Genomic DNA, 17,835 nt, shown 5'->3' on the forward strand with positions numbered 1-17,835 from the left:
GTTTTTAGTGATGAAAAAGTAAAGCTTTAGCCAATAACCTGTACACATGGTTTTGATTATTGCAAGTTTATTTGTATGGAAAGTCCTGGAAGGAACTTGTTGGGTCAGAGCCTAAGTGCATTTGACATTGTGGAAAGTGTTGCCGATTTCCCTCTATAGCAGCAGTTCTCAACCTGTGGGTCACGACCCCTTTGGGGGTCGAACAACCCTTTCACAGGGGTCGCCTAAGACCATTGGAAAACACATATATAATTACATATTGTTTTTGTGATTAATCACTATGCTTTAATTATGTTCAATTTGTAACGTCGCGGCATCAGGAAGGTTGAGAACCACTGCTCTATAGACATTGGACCAGATTACATCCCCCCAACCGTAGTGGTACCCATCATGTGGTTGTCCCCTTCACTTCCAGGCCAGTGTCTCAGCAGACAATGTGATCTTTACTGGTATGACAGGTGAAAATGGTATCTCAGTGAATTTTTACTTTATATTTTTCTTATTAGGAGTGTATTGTGTTTCTTTAAGAACTGTGTGTCATTTCCTGTGAACTGCCCCTTTACCCGTCTTTTTCTGTGGAGTTGCTGGTCTTCTCATTGACATGTAGCAGGGACTATATACTTTTTGATCAAGTCAGGATGAACTGTGTGTGGAACCTGAAGGACTAAATAACCCTTAACCTTGCCAGGTTGACTACCTTGAAATAGTTCCAGATACCGAAAGGTACCCCGTGGCAGTGGCCACTGCTGGAGATCTGGTGTACCTGCTAAAGGCTGACGACTCTGCCAGAACCCTCCACCACGTCTACGGGCAGCCTGTCACCTGTCTGGATGTCTCGGCCAACCAGGCTGCTTTTGGAGTGAAGAGTCTAGGATGGGTGCACGAAGGAAACAAGGTACAAATAGCAAGACATGCAATTAACAAAATTGAACATCAGTTTTTATTTTCTAGAAGGCAGTTTTAAAAATTAAAGCTCCAAGATGTAGTCGGGAAATAGATATTTAGCATGGCAAAGAAATTCAAGCACTTGAAAAGGTATGAGGTGAAAAGAATTGTTTCTTTTTTCCTCCTTTTCCCCAACCCCACTCCACAGACAAAACTGATAATTTCTAATAGATATCCATCTAGAATATAGGTACATTTATACACCGGAAAACATACCTTTATAGAAAAAAGGTTGCAGCAAAATTTATATTCTCACCAACAGTGCATAAAAGTACCTCTGATACTCTGAGCCAGAAGCAGGGAGAAAAGTTTTTAATTGAAATTCTTTGCATGATTACTAAATGTAATCACTACCTAGCGTTTTACTATCCTGACTGTAGGCCAAGTACTTAGTCTGAAAAGTCTTAAAGTTGATTTATGGAAGTCTCTTTCTCCTCCAGTGGGGTGAGGGGGGAGAGGGATCAAGTTTTATTTTGTTTTCCCTTCAATGTGCCTTCTCTCGACCCCCTGGCGGTGGTGTGATCCCAGGAAGAAACTTCTCTGCGCATTGGCTCCTCTGGCAGCTCCTCCTCCGGAGGACAGAGGCCTTCTCCATGGCACTATTGTGGCCTGCTGCCCCATGTGGCCTGAAGCAGGTTGCTTAACCCTCCGTATGCCTCAGTGTCCTCGTTTGTTTTTAAATATATTTTTATTGATTTCAGAGAAGAAGGGAGAGGGAGAGAGAGATAGAAACATCAATGATGAGAGAGAATCATTGATTGGCTGCCTTCTGCATGCCCCCTCCTGGGGATCAAGGCCACAACCCAGGCATGTGCCTTTGACCAGAATCAAACCCGGGACCCTTCAGTCCACGGGATGATGCATTATCCACGAAGCCAAACCGGCTAGGGCTCAGTTTCCTCACTTGTAAAAGGGGGCTCATAACAGTACCTACACCATAGAATTACCAGATTAAATGAAAACATGTCTGTAAAGCTTGTCAGCGTCAAGCCTGGCGTGTGACAGTTAATCATCACTGTGTGCCTCCTGGTATTTCTACCAGTTGTAGTTCAATGCTGGCCTCTGTTTGTGATTTTTTTTTACAGTTTCCCCTAACGTGTAAGTCACCTGTAAGGTCAGGTCTCATTTATCAGGTGTTCACTGATTTTGCAACTTAGTAGGTACTCAAAGATTTGAAGCGTCCTGGATTCCAATTGTGTTCTTCATCCAGTAAGATAGATAAGGCACTAGAAAGGCCTGTGGCTTCCTGCAGCCTCACTGTGAGAAGGGCCTCCCTCTGTGCTGGAGGAGTGCATATGTCAGCATCTGTCGGCTGACAAGTCTGCGATGCTCTAACTCCCGTGTTTTGTCTTCCTGGGAAGTGGGGGAAGGGGACAGCAATTGCTTTCTGAAGGCGGTTTCCTTTCTAGGGCTTTAAAAAAACTTTCTTTTCCGATCCCTGGTGAGCTCATTTGTTGAGAGAAGAAAGACTGCGGATTTGCTTTCTAGTTTTTCATCCATTATGCTTTCAAGTTTGGGTTATCTCATTTATTTCTCAAGTGAGGGGCTATAGATACGTAATACTAGCCTGGTTAAAATTTTCCATATTTTCAATAAATTTTTCATCTGGCAGATCCTATTTCTCTTTGACTTATCTAAGTAGATTTATTTCTATACAGTCTTATATTTTGATAAAATCATAGTGGATATATTTAAGAAACCAGTGAAAGGGAGAGTTCAGCACAAAATCATACTGGGAGCATCCTTTAGCTATCAATGGTACGGAGGCACTTTTGTGGATGCCTCTGAAAATTTCCAACCCAATTAAAAGCATTAATTATAAGAATCTGCTTATTAATACCTTAATTTTATGGAAATTTATTTTAAAATGTGTTCTCTCAAATAACTTGTTACTGGTATTTTCATTGCTATTTTAAAATTAAAAGTGGAAGTAAATTTGCTACAGAGTTTGTTGAAGCATCCTTTGAAATCTGACAGTAGCAGTTAGTTACCCAAATATTTTGTGCGCACAACAGCAAGCCTTCAAACACTTGTGGGTGGCTGGCTGGTTGTTGTTAGTAATAACTTTGTGTTGAGATGTTTCTCCAACATGAATGCCACCCACTCGAATGTGAGGGAAGCCAAGCTTTTGTCTATGAAACTTTCCTTATTTTTGCAGAGGCAGGACGCTCCATCTGATTGTGCTTAATGGGTTTCTGCTTCCTCAGAAGAACCTGCATTTTTAAGAAACGTAAGGGACCTGGAACATCTGTGTGCGCTAAGCCATGTCGTCCTGCTGCTGTCTAGGATGTCCTGTCGTAACCCCCAGGTAGCTGCATGGGTGGTGCTCAGGGCTGCTCCGCTGTGAGTGCCGTTTGGCTGTGTCTGCCTGGCCTGGCAGCATGTCCCGGCACGTTTTGTTAGGTTGGTGTCAGACTATTAGCAGTAGAGTTTGCCTGGAGCTACGTCCACATGGGGGCTTGTGTTTGCGCCTCTGGCCTGTGTAACTCGGAATCAGATGAAGGCTTTATGAGAACAGAGAGTTTGGCTTATCTTCGTTTGTACCTGATACAGAGCTGGGGCTTAGCTGGAGTCCATTATTGATTAACTGTGATAAAAACACAGCAAAGTCCAAATGTTGATATAAAATACATTTGAGTTGGGAACTGCAGTTTCTCTAACCTGTAGAAGTACTCCAGAGGTGTTATTTTTGTTTAGTTGGAGGATATCCTTGCCCCATACGATGATCGCATTAGTATTTTATAGGCACCACAGCTGTCAGAGCATCAAATAATAATGGATCAAGTCCATCCACTCATAGATCCAGCTAGCCAGCCGTCGTGTGCGCGTTCAGCACAGAGAGCCACAGAGCACCAGTTGTGTTCCTGGCACTGGAGTGTGAAACAGCCTCACGCACAGATTTCAGCAAACTGGTGCTTGTCAAGTAACCCAGCTCTGTCAATAAACAGTTTTCCAAGGAAATGAGACCAAGTAATGTAGCAAAACGCACCTATTGAACCTTAAGAAAAGGCCTGTGAGTACAGCTGGTTTGATCCTTTGCAGCTCCGTGTGTTCCAGGACCAGAGATAGTTCGTGCTCTGCACATCTCCGTTGCTTATGGCACAGAACTTCCCATACTTTTGACTTTAGAGGCCAGGACTAGGGACCCCACTTGGAATTGCCAGCATTTTCTTTGCCCAAGTAAATTCGTAGAATAAATGGCCATTGTCTATTTTCACTTTTTGTTAAAAGATCAGATTTTTAAACAGGTTTTTTTGTGTGTGTGTTTTTTTAAAGAGTAATTTAAAACGAGGTAATGCATTCACCTGATTCAGAAATCAACAGATCTGACAAGGAAGGATGTGCAGTGGGATGGCCCTTCCCCACTCCTTTCAACCTGCCACCAGTTTCTTTTCCTGGAGGCAAGTCAGTGTTGCTAGTTTCGTGTATATCCTTCCAGAGGTATTTTATGCACATGTAAGCAAATTACCTAGATATACCCTCAGTCCCCTCTTTTTTAAAAATGCAAATGGTAAAATACTATATTGTTGTTCTGCACCTTGCTTTTTCCTGCAACAAAACTTTTTTTTTCAACTTCCAGCATCAATTTATTTTTTCCTAGAATTTGAATACAATAACTGCAGCAAGACAGTGCTCAATACTATTCAAACCTTACTTAAGGTTCTTAAGCTACCTCAGCATTTGTAAATGTGAATTCACATTCCAGTAAAACTGGAAAACTAAAATTTGACAGACCAACAAATTTACTCAATATTGATGTAACTACAAAATTTTATGTTAACACGTGGCCTTTACAGAATTTGGCCTTTCCAAACTAGCTTACAAACAAAACTTCTTAAAGATCATTTCATCCTGGTGTTTGGATATTGTTTTGTTTTTCTGTTTGCAATGTTATGGTTCTGCACCTGTGGATGGAGCTTGATGAGTTCGGCTAGCCCCCTCTAGATGTATGCTACATTGCTCCCTGTCTTTTGCTGCTGTGAACCACACTTGGCCCACATGAATGTGTTTATAGGGTTAGTTCCTCCGAGTGGACTTGCTGAGTGAAAGGGATCCATGCCTTTATGATTTTGATGGCTGTTGCCTCGATGGCGGCATGCCTGGGAAAGTGACAGGTGGCAGTACACCCCATTTCCCTGGCAGTTCCTGGACATCTTTTCTCTCACAGGCTTTACAGAAAGATCACAACAAGGTGAGGCCAGAGGACTAATACAGAGACCTGTCTGCTCTTACTGCTCAGTAAATTATTTTGTAGTTCTGCTACTTAGGATGAGTGACGGTTCATTTCAAATCACATGGCTTTACCTAGAGCAGCGGTTCTCAACCTGTGGGTCACGACCCCTTTGGGGGTCGAACGACCCTTTCACAGGGGTCGCCTAAGACCATCGGAAAACACATAGATAATTACAGATTGTTTTTGTGATTAATCACTATACTTTAATTATGTTCAATTTGTAACAATGAAATCGGGGGTCACCACCACATGAGGAACTGTATTAAAGGGTGGTGGCATTAGGAAGGTTGAGAACCGCCGACCTCGAGCCAGTGCAGTGGGACTGTGGGACCAACAGCCCTCTCAGGCCCCGTCAGGTGGGGAGGAGCTGCCACACGCACCGATGTTTGTCCTTCTTGGCTTAGTCAGTACCATTTGAAGGAGAGTCCATGGTTCCTCTAAAGTGGTGAGCCAACTCGCCTCTTTTATGTAAAATGAAGAGGGGTGGGCACGTGACCTCTGGGCTTCTGTCCAGCATCCACGTTGTGTGAATTCCGGATGAAGTGATGAGGTGGTAGAAACTTCCTACTTTACCTGCGGAGTTGTGTTGAGCTGCTCCCCCATTGGAACCGCTGGGTGACTGAAGGCTTCTGAAATGGTCCGAGGAATCCATCACCCTACTCTTCTCTAATGAGACCTCCCCAAGGGCGATGTTTATTGCTGATAGAAATGATTGGGCAGGAACTTGGAACTTCTTCATCACTTCCTATGTCCTGCGGGCCAGGGGTATGTGGTGAGAAGGCCTCCTTACAGGTCTTTGCTTTCAGATGCTACTTAGCAATGGCCTGCTTCCTCTCGCTGCAGTGCAGAAATCCGTGTCAAGTCCGCCCTAGCCCTCTGTGCCCAAACACCCCTGTATGATGTGTTTCTATGTCTCATATTTTCTGAATCTGTCAAAAATGCTTCCACCAATGAAAACATGTATGACACCATATCATTAATTCTTTTGCTGCCTGAATTAAATTTTGCTCTCAGATGTGGAGGGTTACAAGGTAGAATTGCCTCATTTAAGAGCATTATGTTGATGATGAGTCTCATGCCTCATAAAGGAAGAGAGAGACCCACTTAGGGCTCTTAGCATCATTCTCTGTATTTGGACATATTCCCTAATTTAGTTTGGAAGTACTTGGCATTCAGTGGCAGGTTGTATTTAGCAGCACGCAGCGCGCATCGTAATTGGGGATGCGAGTGAAGTAATCCTGAGCTGGGATGTGTTTGACAAGGACGCTGCCTTGGCGCTGCTGCCTCAGCTTACATCACGCTGGAAAATAATTGCTAACGTCTCTTATGATAATCATTCCCTTCACACGGACGTGGAAAGACTCTGGATTGGTTGCTTGCACTCGTCACGAGTTGAAATAACTGTCTGGGAGAGTGCTTGGAATCAGACACGCAGTGCTCACGGATTCCGACCACATTCTCCCATACCTACCCTGACTGTGCAGCCCACCTCTTTCGTTCAAGGCTCCATTCCAGAGAAGAATGAAAAACGTGGTCTTTTACACGCAGGGTGAATAATTTAAAATGGAAAGTTCACAAAGTATATGCCTCATTTCCTTTTCACTTTCTTCTTAAACCTTTAAAATGTTTTGTCTTCACTTTCTTCTTAGAGAAGTTTAGGAAGATAGTCCTTTGAGACCAGTTTTCTAGATTATTGAGTGATGTTGACTACCAGAAGGATTCATTTTTGTTGCCTAGGTTACTGTCATTGCTAATGACTATTTATTGAACACATGCTATATGCTAGATTTCTGATTGGCACAAGAAACATGGAGATGAATCCAGAATGACATCTGCCTTCGGGCTCTCAGCCTTGTGTTCCTCAGCAACTTAGCAGTTTGTATTGCTTCTTCCACATTGAGATGGACATCAGGTCACAGGGAGCCCTTCACAGCAGTTTGCTGAATTCCAAAGTGATGAAATTATACAGATAAATTGATGAGGATTGAACATTCAGAGGATTGTTTTAATACTAGAACATGGTTTAGTATTAAAACGATATCATTAAGTGATATAATTATTAGTGTAATTTCACAATACATGAAGTTCTCCTGTGCTGAGTGAACCCCGAGACAGCTCACAGAACCCCCGGGTTACTCAGGACAGACAAGAAACCTCAACTGGGGACCTTTGAGGATCTGGCCACCTCTGATCTTCCGTAACACGATGGCTATTCTGTGGGAAGCATTTCTTGGAATGCTGTCGCTGCTTAGGAAGCTGAACATGCTCTAGGATCCTGAACCACTCCTTTGCAAGAGTGATGACCTCATAGAAAATAAATACAGGGAAAAGTATTTTCCACTAAGTCAAGGTAGTGGTGTAACCTTTGGGGATTGAGCCAGATAAACCTTCAGCAAGTTACTTACCTGGGAAAGGTAGATCATGTGCTTGTTAGATACTGAGCACCAGTACCTCCCCATCCCCACTGGCTTTGGGGGCAGGTTAGAGTTCATCAGGAAAACCTGGGCAAGAAGGCAGTTCAGGCGGAGGCAATGGGCTTGGAGGACGGGTTCCCAGGGGGTCCAGGAAGCAGCAGTGGGGTGATCCAGGCTGGCTGGAGCACAGGTACCCTGGCTGGTGTGGGAACTGTGCTCAAGTCATTTTGTAGTGATAGCTCCTGTGATTCATCAGCAGATTCATTTTCCCAAGAGCTGATTTGAAATAATGCATTTAGAATAGAAAGGGACAAGTCCGTTCAGCTTCCTGCAGAACCAGTGCGGTTGCTGAGTCACTTGGTGTAATAGCCTTGAGATGCAAAACCTTGTGGAGAGGGCTGGCTCTGTGCCTTAAATATCTTATGTCTGCATTCAGACTTGCATAGTTTTTGTATACCAGTGGCATTTGTATCATTTCCTAATTTTCAAAAACCATTGATCAGTATTCTTGAAGCTCTGAGCACGCTCCCAAGACCATTACATTGAAGTGTATGCTGATCATTGCCTTTCTCTTGTTTGTCTTTTGAATTAAGCTTGGAATTTTATTTAGGGCCTACTTTTTCTAATGGCTTTCCCAATGATTTATGTGGAATTTCCATCCTTGCTAACCACTTCTCACCCATGGGAGACTGTGAACTTGGAGTTAGGCTTTGCTTTTGTTCCATTTTATGGGTAGACATGGCTTTGGTTTCTTCCTGCCAGGGCTCAAGAGCAAGTAGGTTTGTTAAAGGGTTAAAAGTCAGTTTGTTTTCCAGTTAATGAAGATCAAGGGGAGGGCTGTTGGGAATGTTTGCTTTTGCTCTATGAGTAAGAATGCTAACACTGTAGAATAGGTTGCGTGCTTTGGATGTATATCCAGACAGCTACTATTTATAGTGTTCTTTATGTGCAAAGTGCAGCTAAGCATATGTCTGTGCTGGTACAGTCCTGCCCCTTAGGCAGTGCTAAAGGGGCGTTATGCCTTTGGGGTACGAAGGGGAGCCCATGGGTAGACTCTTTGCCCTACACCAGAGGTCTTCACTGCTCACTGTCATTTTTCACGCTCCTCCATCAGCTGTCACTTGTTTTAGTTCTCTGGTGTTAGCCACATTCTGTCTATCCACTTCTGAGCCTTTGTCTGATCTAACTTGGGGCCAGACCAGCAGTTGCCAGGCTAGTGAATAGAAAATTGGTATTCAAGCCAGTCTAATATCCTGAATTTCATACACAATCATCATTATATCACAGTCATCTCACATGTAATCTTCCCATTTTAAAAATATTATTCAAGTTGCCTTTAATTTTCAAGAATTCATTTCATAATTTGCAGCCTCAGTCTTCCTCCCAATATAAAGTAGATTTAATACTAACTTTTTTTCTCCAGGGGGCCATGATTAGTTACGTGTCATTAATATTTGTGAAGCGCTTAGAAACTGTCCATGCTCTTTATTATGATGAGGCCTGTTGGGAGCATAAAAGGAGGCTGTGAGGATTTTCAGCTTCAGTCATACATTTGCATAGTAATTATAATCTCGTCATTGAACTAAATGCCGGGGCCGTGAGCACTCCTGCTCATTTTATGTTTGCAGGAGCCAGTTCTCTTGTGGTCTCTTTTCTTATTCTAGCGCTAGGACAGAGATCATCTGAGGAGGTTCCCGACGCCAAGCAAGCGCTTCTCTCACTCCGCAGAATGGACCTGCCTTCCCTGTTGTTTCCAGCACAGACGGGTGTGTGGTCGGGGGGAGCTGGGTTGTCTTTGTCTGCATTTGCACTGGAGTGGACTCCTGCTCTCCGGGCTCTTTCAGGCTTAGGTCACAATAGGTGTTGGTTTGGCCTCGCTGTGGTCCTTTGTAGACATCTGCCCACATCACAAAGCCCCTGAGTTTGGCACAGTCTGCGGTGATTGGCAGGGCCTTCCCGGGCAGAGTCCAGTCCTGGAACAGCGGGGGTTGCAGGTGCATTGGCACGTGGTGGTGGCGAACGCACACGGCCTTGCCTACCCAGCGCCTGGCGATGCTCAGCAACACCGTCCCATCCCTGAAATATCTTGGCCTTGCGGGCTTGTCACTCCATTAAAACTTAAACATGAGAGCCGCCCCGGCTGCCTCCCTTTGTGCTGCAGTTGAGCGTGGACGGTGCCAGAGCATATCATGGAAACTGTGAAGGGGGTGCTGTGTTTCAGGGGTCTGTGCTGTCGGGGGTCTGCTTCTTCCAGCTTTGCGTCTTGCTGGTGGCTGCTGCTAAGTGCACCTGAGAGGCAAGTTTTTGTTTGCCAACAGAAAGTCACCTTTGGGATGGTGGTGAAAGTCATTTCCCACATGTTCACAGATACGCCTGTTACCAGGCCTCACGCTCTGACTTATCTTTGGCAAGGACTTACAAAATAGTCTCTCTGGCTGATTGTCAAAAATTACATCATATCGGAGTAAACTGCTTTTAAATCAGACATCCATTATTCATGTATATTAACTGCTTTTTTATTTTTTTATTGGCTGTTTTGTGTATGATTTACTCTTTTCTCACTAGCTCCCCCTCCCTCCCTATTGTCTATCTTTCTCATTTTTTTAAAATCTTAGCTCATCTGTGAATTTATAGGGGCTGTTCACTTATCTTTGTATGTCGACATCAATATGTGGACCCTGCATTTTTTGTAGTAAAATTTTTTTACTACATTTTGTGGGTCATATTTATGTTGGGTCAGAATAGCAGTTTGGGTTGTTTACTTGAGTAAAGTCTACCCCAAGAATGGGAGGTCTTTTTCCTTTATTTAAAAAAAAATGAGCATTATTAGTCTTGTACTTCAAGATCTGTACCAAGTGAAACTGTACCTCCCACTTCTGAAGCATCTAAGTATGTTGCTCTTGGTGGAAAGCAGATTGACTTCCTGTGTTCATTTGCACGCATGGAGCACATCCTACTGTAAGGCCCATGTATCATTCTCCTGTAATTGTAAGTACAGGCAGAGATGTGTAGCATTTATTCATTCTTTCGTCAAATATATACTGAGCCTCTCCTGTGTGCCAAGCAGAGTACAGGAGTCCAAGGGTGCCTCCATTCACTCCAGACTCAGTGCTGGAGGGGTCCCCTGTGCACCTGCGTCCTCTGGTTGTGGTACATCGCCCTGAGTCAGGGCCCCCAGCTGCTTGGAATAGTAGGTCAGGATACAGTCTGTTCTATTTCTTTAATCCCAAAGCCGCATTGTTGTTGTTGTATATAGTCAGTACTTGTATACTTTTATGCACGTTTACCTGAATCTTTGCTTACTATTCCTTTCAGCATGTCAGACCTTTTTTTTGGACCATCTTCCAAAAGCGTGTTCTTTAGAAGTTCTTTTAGTGAGAGCTCACTTCCCTTTCTAGATTTAGTGTTCTCTATTTGTTGTTGTTATCATTTATTGATTTTAGAGAGAAAGGAAGAGAAAGGGAGAGAAAGATCAGTTTGTTATTCCACTTATTTATGCATCCATTGGTTGATTCTTATATGTCCTGACCAGGGATCAAACCCACAACCTTGGCATATCAGGATGACACTAACCAACTGAGCACCCAACCAGGCCACTGTCCTCCATTTTTGTAAACAAGTGTTCTTCATGTTTTAATTTTTTTAAAAAGTCGTTATTTCACCTTCATTCTAAGGCAGCTTCACTAGTCCTTTATAATTCTAGGCTAACAGTCACTTTCTGAGATCTCAGCCCCTTGAAGAGATTAGTGGTTGTGACTTCCACTGAAGGCACTGAGATGTTGGCTGTTGGTCTCATTGTCATTTCCTTCTACGGCTCTTTCTCTTTTGGCTGCTTTTAAGATCTTGTCCTTGTTTTTAAATTTCTGCGGTTTCACTCTAATGTCTCCTGAGTGTGGATTTAGTTTTACTTCTCCTGTTTGGGGTTTCTTATGCTTCCTTCCTTCAGTTGTAGAAAATTCTCAGCCGTTGTTGAATTTTTCCTCTCCCTCGTTTTCTGTTCTTTCTGTCTGGACTCAGATTAGGTGTGTGTTAGACCAACACGTCTCCCCCGTGCTGTCCACAGCCCATTCATACCTTCTTTCTCCATCTCTCTGTGTTGCCTTCTAAACAATTTCTTAAAATCTACCTCACAATTCGCAGAATTCTTTCTTGCGCTCTTTTTAATTATTTGTTTAACTCATTCATTGACCTTTTAATTTTTAGAGGTCTACTTTTTTTAGAACTGTTTAGTCATGTTTCTGTTTTTTACCCCTACCTTCTTTTACTTCTGTAAACGTTCTCTTTATTTGATATCCTTGGAAGTGAATTCTTCTGTTTGTTTTCTGCCTGTCGCGTAGGATGAGGTGTTTCTTTATGTATTTAGAGTCTGTTTTTGTTGCGAGCTCCTATTTGGCTGATGGTGATTGTAGATGTCCTAAGGGGCCTGGGTTGAGAGGGTCTTCCTCCTGAGAGTAGTCCTGCAGGTACCAGAGCACGTTACCAACCTGGAAGTACTTTAAACTGATGACTGGGCATGGGGTTTTGGCCTTGCAGGGAGCATACTTCAGCCTCTGAACCTGGTGAGGGCAGATGTGTGCTAGCACACCCCAGGGCAAACATTTTCCGTCCTGAGCCGAACCTGAGGCAGACCAGCCTCTGGGTAGGCTCTTTTGGCTAATGAACAGACCATTTCCACAGCTTGCTTTTTACTGGGTGTGCATAGCCGTACCAGGGCCCGCTCTATGCAGAGGACTCAGTCTGGTGTTCTGTGTGTGCTGGCGGGTGTCCCAGAGAAACCCCGGCATGAGCGCTCTCTTTCCTTTCTGGATTTAGTGTTCTCTATTTGTTATTTATTGATTAATTTATTGATTTTTAGAGAGAGAGAGAGAAAAACATAGAGATTTGTTATCATTTATTTATGCATCCATTAGTTGATTCTTATATGTCCTGACTGGGGATCGAACCCACAACCTTGGCATATCAGGATGACACTGTAACCAACTGAGCTACCCGGCCAGGCCACTCTTCTCCTTTTTTGGCTCCTCGGAACTTTTCTGATTTCTTAGAACTTAAACAGATAGGTTGAAGGAATGTTTATTGATATTAAATCTTATCCAGGCTTTTTAGCGTTTGTAAGCCGCAGGGTTTTCCAGGCATTCTAGTCTGCCACGTTTTCAAAACTGGACACAGTTTGGGGGGAGGGGGGAGGTTGTAGGATCTGGATATTATGGTTCTAGAACAGGGGTAGGCAAACTTTTTGACTCGAAGGCCACAATGGGTTCTTAAACTGGACCAGAGGGCCAGAACAAAAGCATGGATGGAGTGTTTGTGTGAACTAATATAAATTCAAAGTAAACATCATTACATAAAAGGGTACGGTCTTTTTTTTTTTTTTTTTTTAGTTTTATTCATTTCAAATGGGCCGGATCCGGCCCGCAGGCCGTAGTTTGCCCACGGCTGTTCTAGAATCTGGTTATTGTGGAACCTCCTTCTGTTTGAGTAGGATGAAGTATTCCTTTGTACATGACAGTAGCAAGATTAGACATCCAGAAATTGGAGCAGGGGGAGGGGAGGCAAGGAGCAGGTGTTAAGCAAAAAAAAGGAATGAGTATTTATTGTGTCCCAGATTGTGGTAAGCTCTGGGTTTCCCTGATAACGTGTACTGAGCAGTCGTCTATATACTGAGCACCGGGCACATGCTGCATCCTTAATCAAAGCTGCAAGAATGAATGATAGGATTGCTTTCACAAGGAACATATAGTCCAAGTCTAGGACAGCATTTTACACATGGCGGGGCACTTGGTAACAGCCTCAGCTGACCTGCTAAATGAGTTTCCTTGGTGACGCTCCTAGCCCCAGTGCTGAAGAGCCACAGGTCAGGAGAGGTCGGAGGAAGCGAAGGCACAGTTTAAGGTGGCACCTTGGAAACCCCAGATGAAGTGTGTGGACATAAGTACCTTTGGCATTGACCAGAGGGAACGAGGTCTGTTGTGCTGAGGGCACAGCGAGAGCACAACACAAGCTTGATAGGGATGGAAGACAGAGTGTGGGGGTTATTTGCTTTACTCTTTAGAATTTGGCTTCTTATTATGACTTCCCCCTCATAAGAGAAGAATATATGTGGTCGTGAGGGAGGCAGGTTATCAGGGATCAGAAAAGAAAGTAGGTAGACTGTGTCATCTCCAAGAATTTCAATCAGTCCCCATGCCCTTTATTCTTCACTCTGCTTCAGTCCAGCTCAGCAGCACTAGTCCTGTGCTCTGTCACTCCCTCCCTCTCTAGTGGCCGTGTACAAGTTAGCTGCAGCTCACAAAGCTGCTTCAGTGCTGAAATCGTAGGGAAGCCTTCTGGCCACTCCTACCCCTTCAGAAGGGCAGTGCTGGGGTGCGTAGCAGGTGAGCTGCTGCTCGTGTTGATACTGCTGTTCGTGCAGTGCCTTTGGCAGATGAGTGAGCATGAGGAAGACTATTTTTGTAAACTTAATCAAAGAAAACACAGGGGTTCCTTTCTTCAGTCACCATCATGTGACCAAAAGTCGGAGGCTGCAAGGCTTTGTAATCTCTTCATGGCGATTTCTGCATACATGTGGTTCCAGATTATGGGGTCGGTAGCAGTCTTAGATTTGGATGTGTTTGCAGTGCTAAATCCAGTTCTTCCTGTGTGAAGGAGGACGTTGGCCTGCCTTGAGCTCACCCCACTGCAGGGGCAGTAGTTACTTCTCAGCCCTTTCCTTGAGGGTTTGGTTGGACAGCCAGTCCTGGGCACACTAAACGGTCTAGGCCACACCTGGAGGGTGCAGGGCCCTCCTGCACCAGGACAGTGACTGATGCTTCCCAGATGTTGGGCCTGTGGCTCCTTCCTGACTCTATAGTGCTGTCGCTGCTGCTTACACCAGCTGCTAGGACATGGCTGTAAGGTGGGTCTCCTCAAAGAGGTGAGCCCCTCGTCTGCAGGAGCAGGACAGCTGGTGGCCGCACACCAGCTGGCAGAGAGGTGGGTGGTTTCAGCTGGCAGCAGGTGGAGGCTTCTGCGCGTCATCCGCCGTCCCTGTCATTCCAGTGCCCACTCCACTGAAGATGGTTAATAAATACTGTTGACTGGCTGTTGAGCGAATTACAGCATTATTTATTTTGTCTAAAAATTAGAAACAACCCAAATATCTACCAGTGTGGAATTAAATATCCACAGAGAAATTCTATGCTGCCATTAAAAATAACAAGGTTTACCTATAGGTATTGACGGGGAAAGAACACTCCTGGTATTTAGTAGGAAAACCAAATTGTAGAGCAGTAGTCCCATTCATGGAAAAGAATAATTTTATACACACATACAGGGAGAGGGAGGAGACGGGTAGACACAGACAGATGTGTATAGAAGAAGTTAGCAGTATATACACTAAGCTGTTCAAGTGGTTATCTCTGAGAGGTGGATGCACAGGAGGTTACTGCTTTCGTTATATAATTCTGTTATGTTAGATTAACTTGAACAAAATTCAGAGTTAGGATTCTAAGACTAGGGTTTATGAAAATACTTTAAGATCCCTGAAGTTCTTTTCAAACAGTGATTGCTTCCATTAGGTGCCTCTACATCTGCCTGGAAGCTAAGGAGAAAGGAAAACCACCCAGAATGTATCTCTCGTAGTTATCTTTGCAAAATATATGCCACTCTTAACATGGTTTCACTGTTTTAGAAAGTTCTTGAAGAAGCATCTGACTCCTATAAAATTGTGCCCTGTAATCACTATGTAAGCTCTTTTGTAATATCCACTTGGTATTTAAAAGAAAAAATCCCCAGCAACATCTATTGATTTGGCGGTCGCATTAGTGCAGAATATTTTCTCCAAGACTGTAGCTATGGGTAATTTTTTCCTTCTTTCCAGCATATCCATACACCTCTGAGGGTGAGTCAAGTGGCCATGGGTTGAGACTCACCCAACTAGGGCAATAAAGAGGAAAATTAGTCTAATGCATGGTCTTAACAAGAGGGAGAGTGTGAGCATGAATAATTAATCTCACTAGTCTGTGGCAGTCAGATAAAATGAAGTCCCATTTGCTCAACCTTATTAAAAGAGAGAGAGTATGGGAGGGAGGGAGGAATAGAGGGGGAGGAATGGTAAAGGTCGTTAAGGGACTTGTAACATGGAAAGAACCGCCTCCGAGATGGGTAATGTGTTTTCTAATCTCTGTGGTCTTTAACTAAACGTAATGGTGCAGGTACTGTTGGGATAGTTCTGATTCACTGAATTACTAAGCATTGTAGAAGATACGTGAGTCCTGATAGCTTAGATGTCTTTATGCAGAGGCTCTTCACAGAGGGATGTGACCTCATTGTGTCCCTCAGACATGGTCCATCCACTTGTAAAGAAAGAACTAGAAAAAGTAAAGGATAGGAACTGACTCAATATCAGATTTCAATCCTTATATTTACCATGGACATTGTATATTTTAAAGGTCTACCTTCCGACTATAGTAGTTGAAGTATTTTAAAAACAAGATATTGAGCTGTAGCCAGTTTGCTCAGTGGTTAGAGTGTCATTCTGCAGACTCAAGGGTTGTGGGTTTGAATCTGGTCATGGCACGTACCTCGGTTGCAGACTCGATCCCCAGACCCCGTTGGTGCCAGTGCAAGAGGCAACCAATCACTGTGTCTCTCTCACATCAATGCTTGTCTCTCTCTCTCTTCCTCTCCCTCCCTCACCCACAAGATATATTGAGTCCAAGAATCCTACTGAAAGGTCTGTAATGATAAGTGTAAAGTATTACTTTTATGATAGACCATGAAGTTGCTGTTTTTAATTTTTCTCTCTCCAGGAGCTGATTTTATGCAATTTTTATGTTATTCCCTGTAGATAAAAGATTTGATTATTACTGTGTTCTTACCTGGAAGAAGAATCTTATTTTGGATATTTTAGAATCGTTGAAATTTTCTCAGAAACTTTTATTTTCAACTGCATAAAAATAACATTTAGTTTTTTTACTCTAGTCTTTATGGGTTAAAGTTTGAAATCGCCCTCTTCCAGATGCTGTAGCAATAGTTAGTATTATAGTGTTGCCTGGACTATTAGGAATTTCTAAAGATTCACTTGTTAGAAATGTGTGTTGACAGTGAGATTGATGAAGTTCAAAGTGGAGACAATTTGTTCACTTCTCAATACTAAAATAAGAACCTGTATACTAATACTTGATAAATGAATAGATTAACATGACAATGAAAGCACATTTTCTTATGTGTACTAAGAGAGGAAACTTGCTACAAAATATTCATATTAAAACTTTCGAGTTCAGTGATTGATTTTAACCCCATGATCAACAGAATGGAATGTAGGCACCGAACTGTGTTGATGAGGAGGTTTTTGACTGTGAATTTGGGAGCAAGATGTGTCCTCAGTACTTACGACAGTGACTGACCCAAAGCAAGTGGCTCATGTTAATTAAGTTGAACTGAATTACTAAGGTTTTTTTAGTAGAAGTCTTAAATCTTCAGAAAGATTATTTATGAATCATCTTTTTATTTTTCTTTTGCTCGAGAGAAGGCACGGAAGTGTTTACATTTAAAAAAATATATTGTCGCCCTAACCGGTTTGGCTCAGTGGATAGAGCGTCGGCCTACGGACTCAAGGGTCCCAGGTTCGATTCTGGTCAACCTCAGTTGCAGGCACATACCCAGTGGGGAGTGTGCAGGAGGTACTGATCGATGTTTCTCTCTCATCGATGTTTCTGACTCTCTTTATCCCTCTCCCTTCCTCTCTGCAAAAACAAAGAAAACAAAAACAATAAAATAGGTATTTAAAAAATATATATATATAGTCTAGAGATTAAGACCACCTTCTTATTTGCCTCCGTACGTTATGGAACAGAGCTCCTTAAAATTAGCAAGTGGAGAGTGACTGAAGAGAGAAGCATTGGGACCAGGACTTGGGGTTTGTCGTTTAGTCTAAAGGACTCATGTAGTGGTTAACTGTGCAAGCTTCATCCTCCTGGATGCTGGAACCGTTCTTTCCTGCACCTTCTGTGGTATGAATACAGGGAGCGGAACAAGAAAGAGAACCCGCGCTGGCTGGCTGCACGCTTCTGGATCTGCTCGCTTTCCCATTGATTCCAAACCAGGCGCAGGCAGTGACCTTCGTTTCCTCTTCGGAGACGCAAACCTAATTTCTTCATTTGGCATTTTTCTGTGTCTTTTGAATTTGTGTGCACCTTGGACTAAGGAATTCTCTGAATTTTCCTTTATTTCCTTTTGCATTTCCTTCTATCATTCTAACAG

General features: G+C 43.3%; 1 protein-coding gene across 1 annotated transcript in view; it reads left to right on the forward strand.

The window, feature by feature from the left end:
* FBXW8 (F-box and WD repeat domain containing 8) overlaps positions 1–17,835 on the forward strand; it is a 90,488-nt gene that overhangs the window by 56,192 nt on the left and 16,461 nt on the right. The window contains exon 6 of the mRNA XM_015567570.1: positions 689–895. Within this exon, the coding sequence (XP_015423056.1) occupies positions 689–895 (207 nt within the window). The remainder of the gene's footprint in view (positions 1–688; positions 896–17,835) is intronic.

Source organism: Myotis davidii, unplaced genomic scaffold (genome assembly GCF_000327345.1).
Source record: "Myotis davidii unplaced genomic scaffold, ASM32734v1 scaffold1330, whole genome shotgun sequence".
NCBI lineage: Eukaryota > Metazoa > Chordata > Mammalia > Chiroptera > Vespertilionidae > Myotis > Myotis davidii.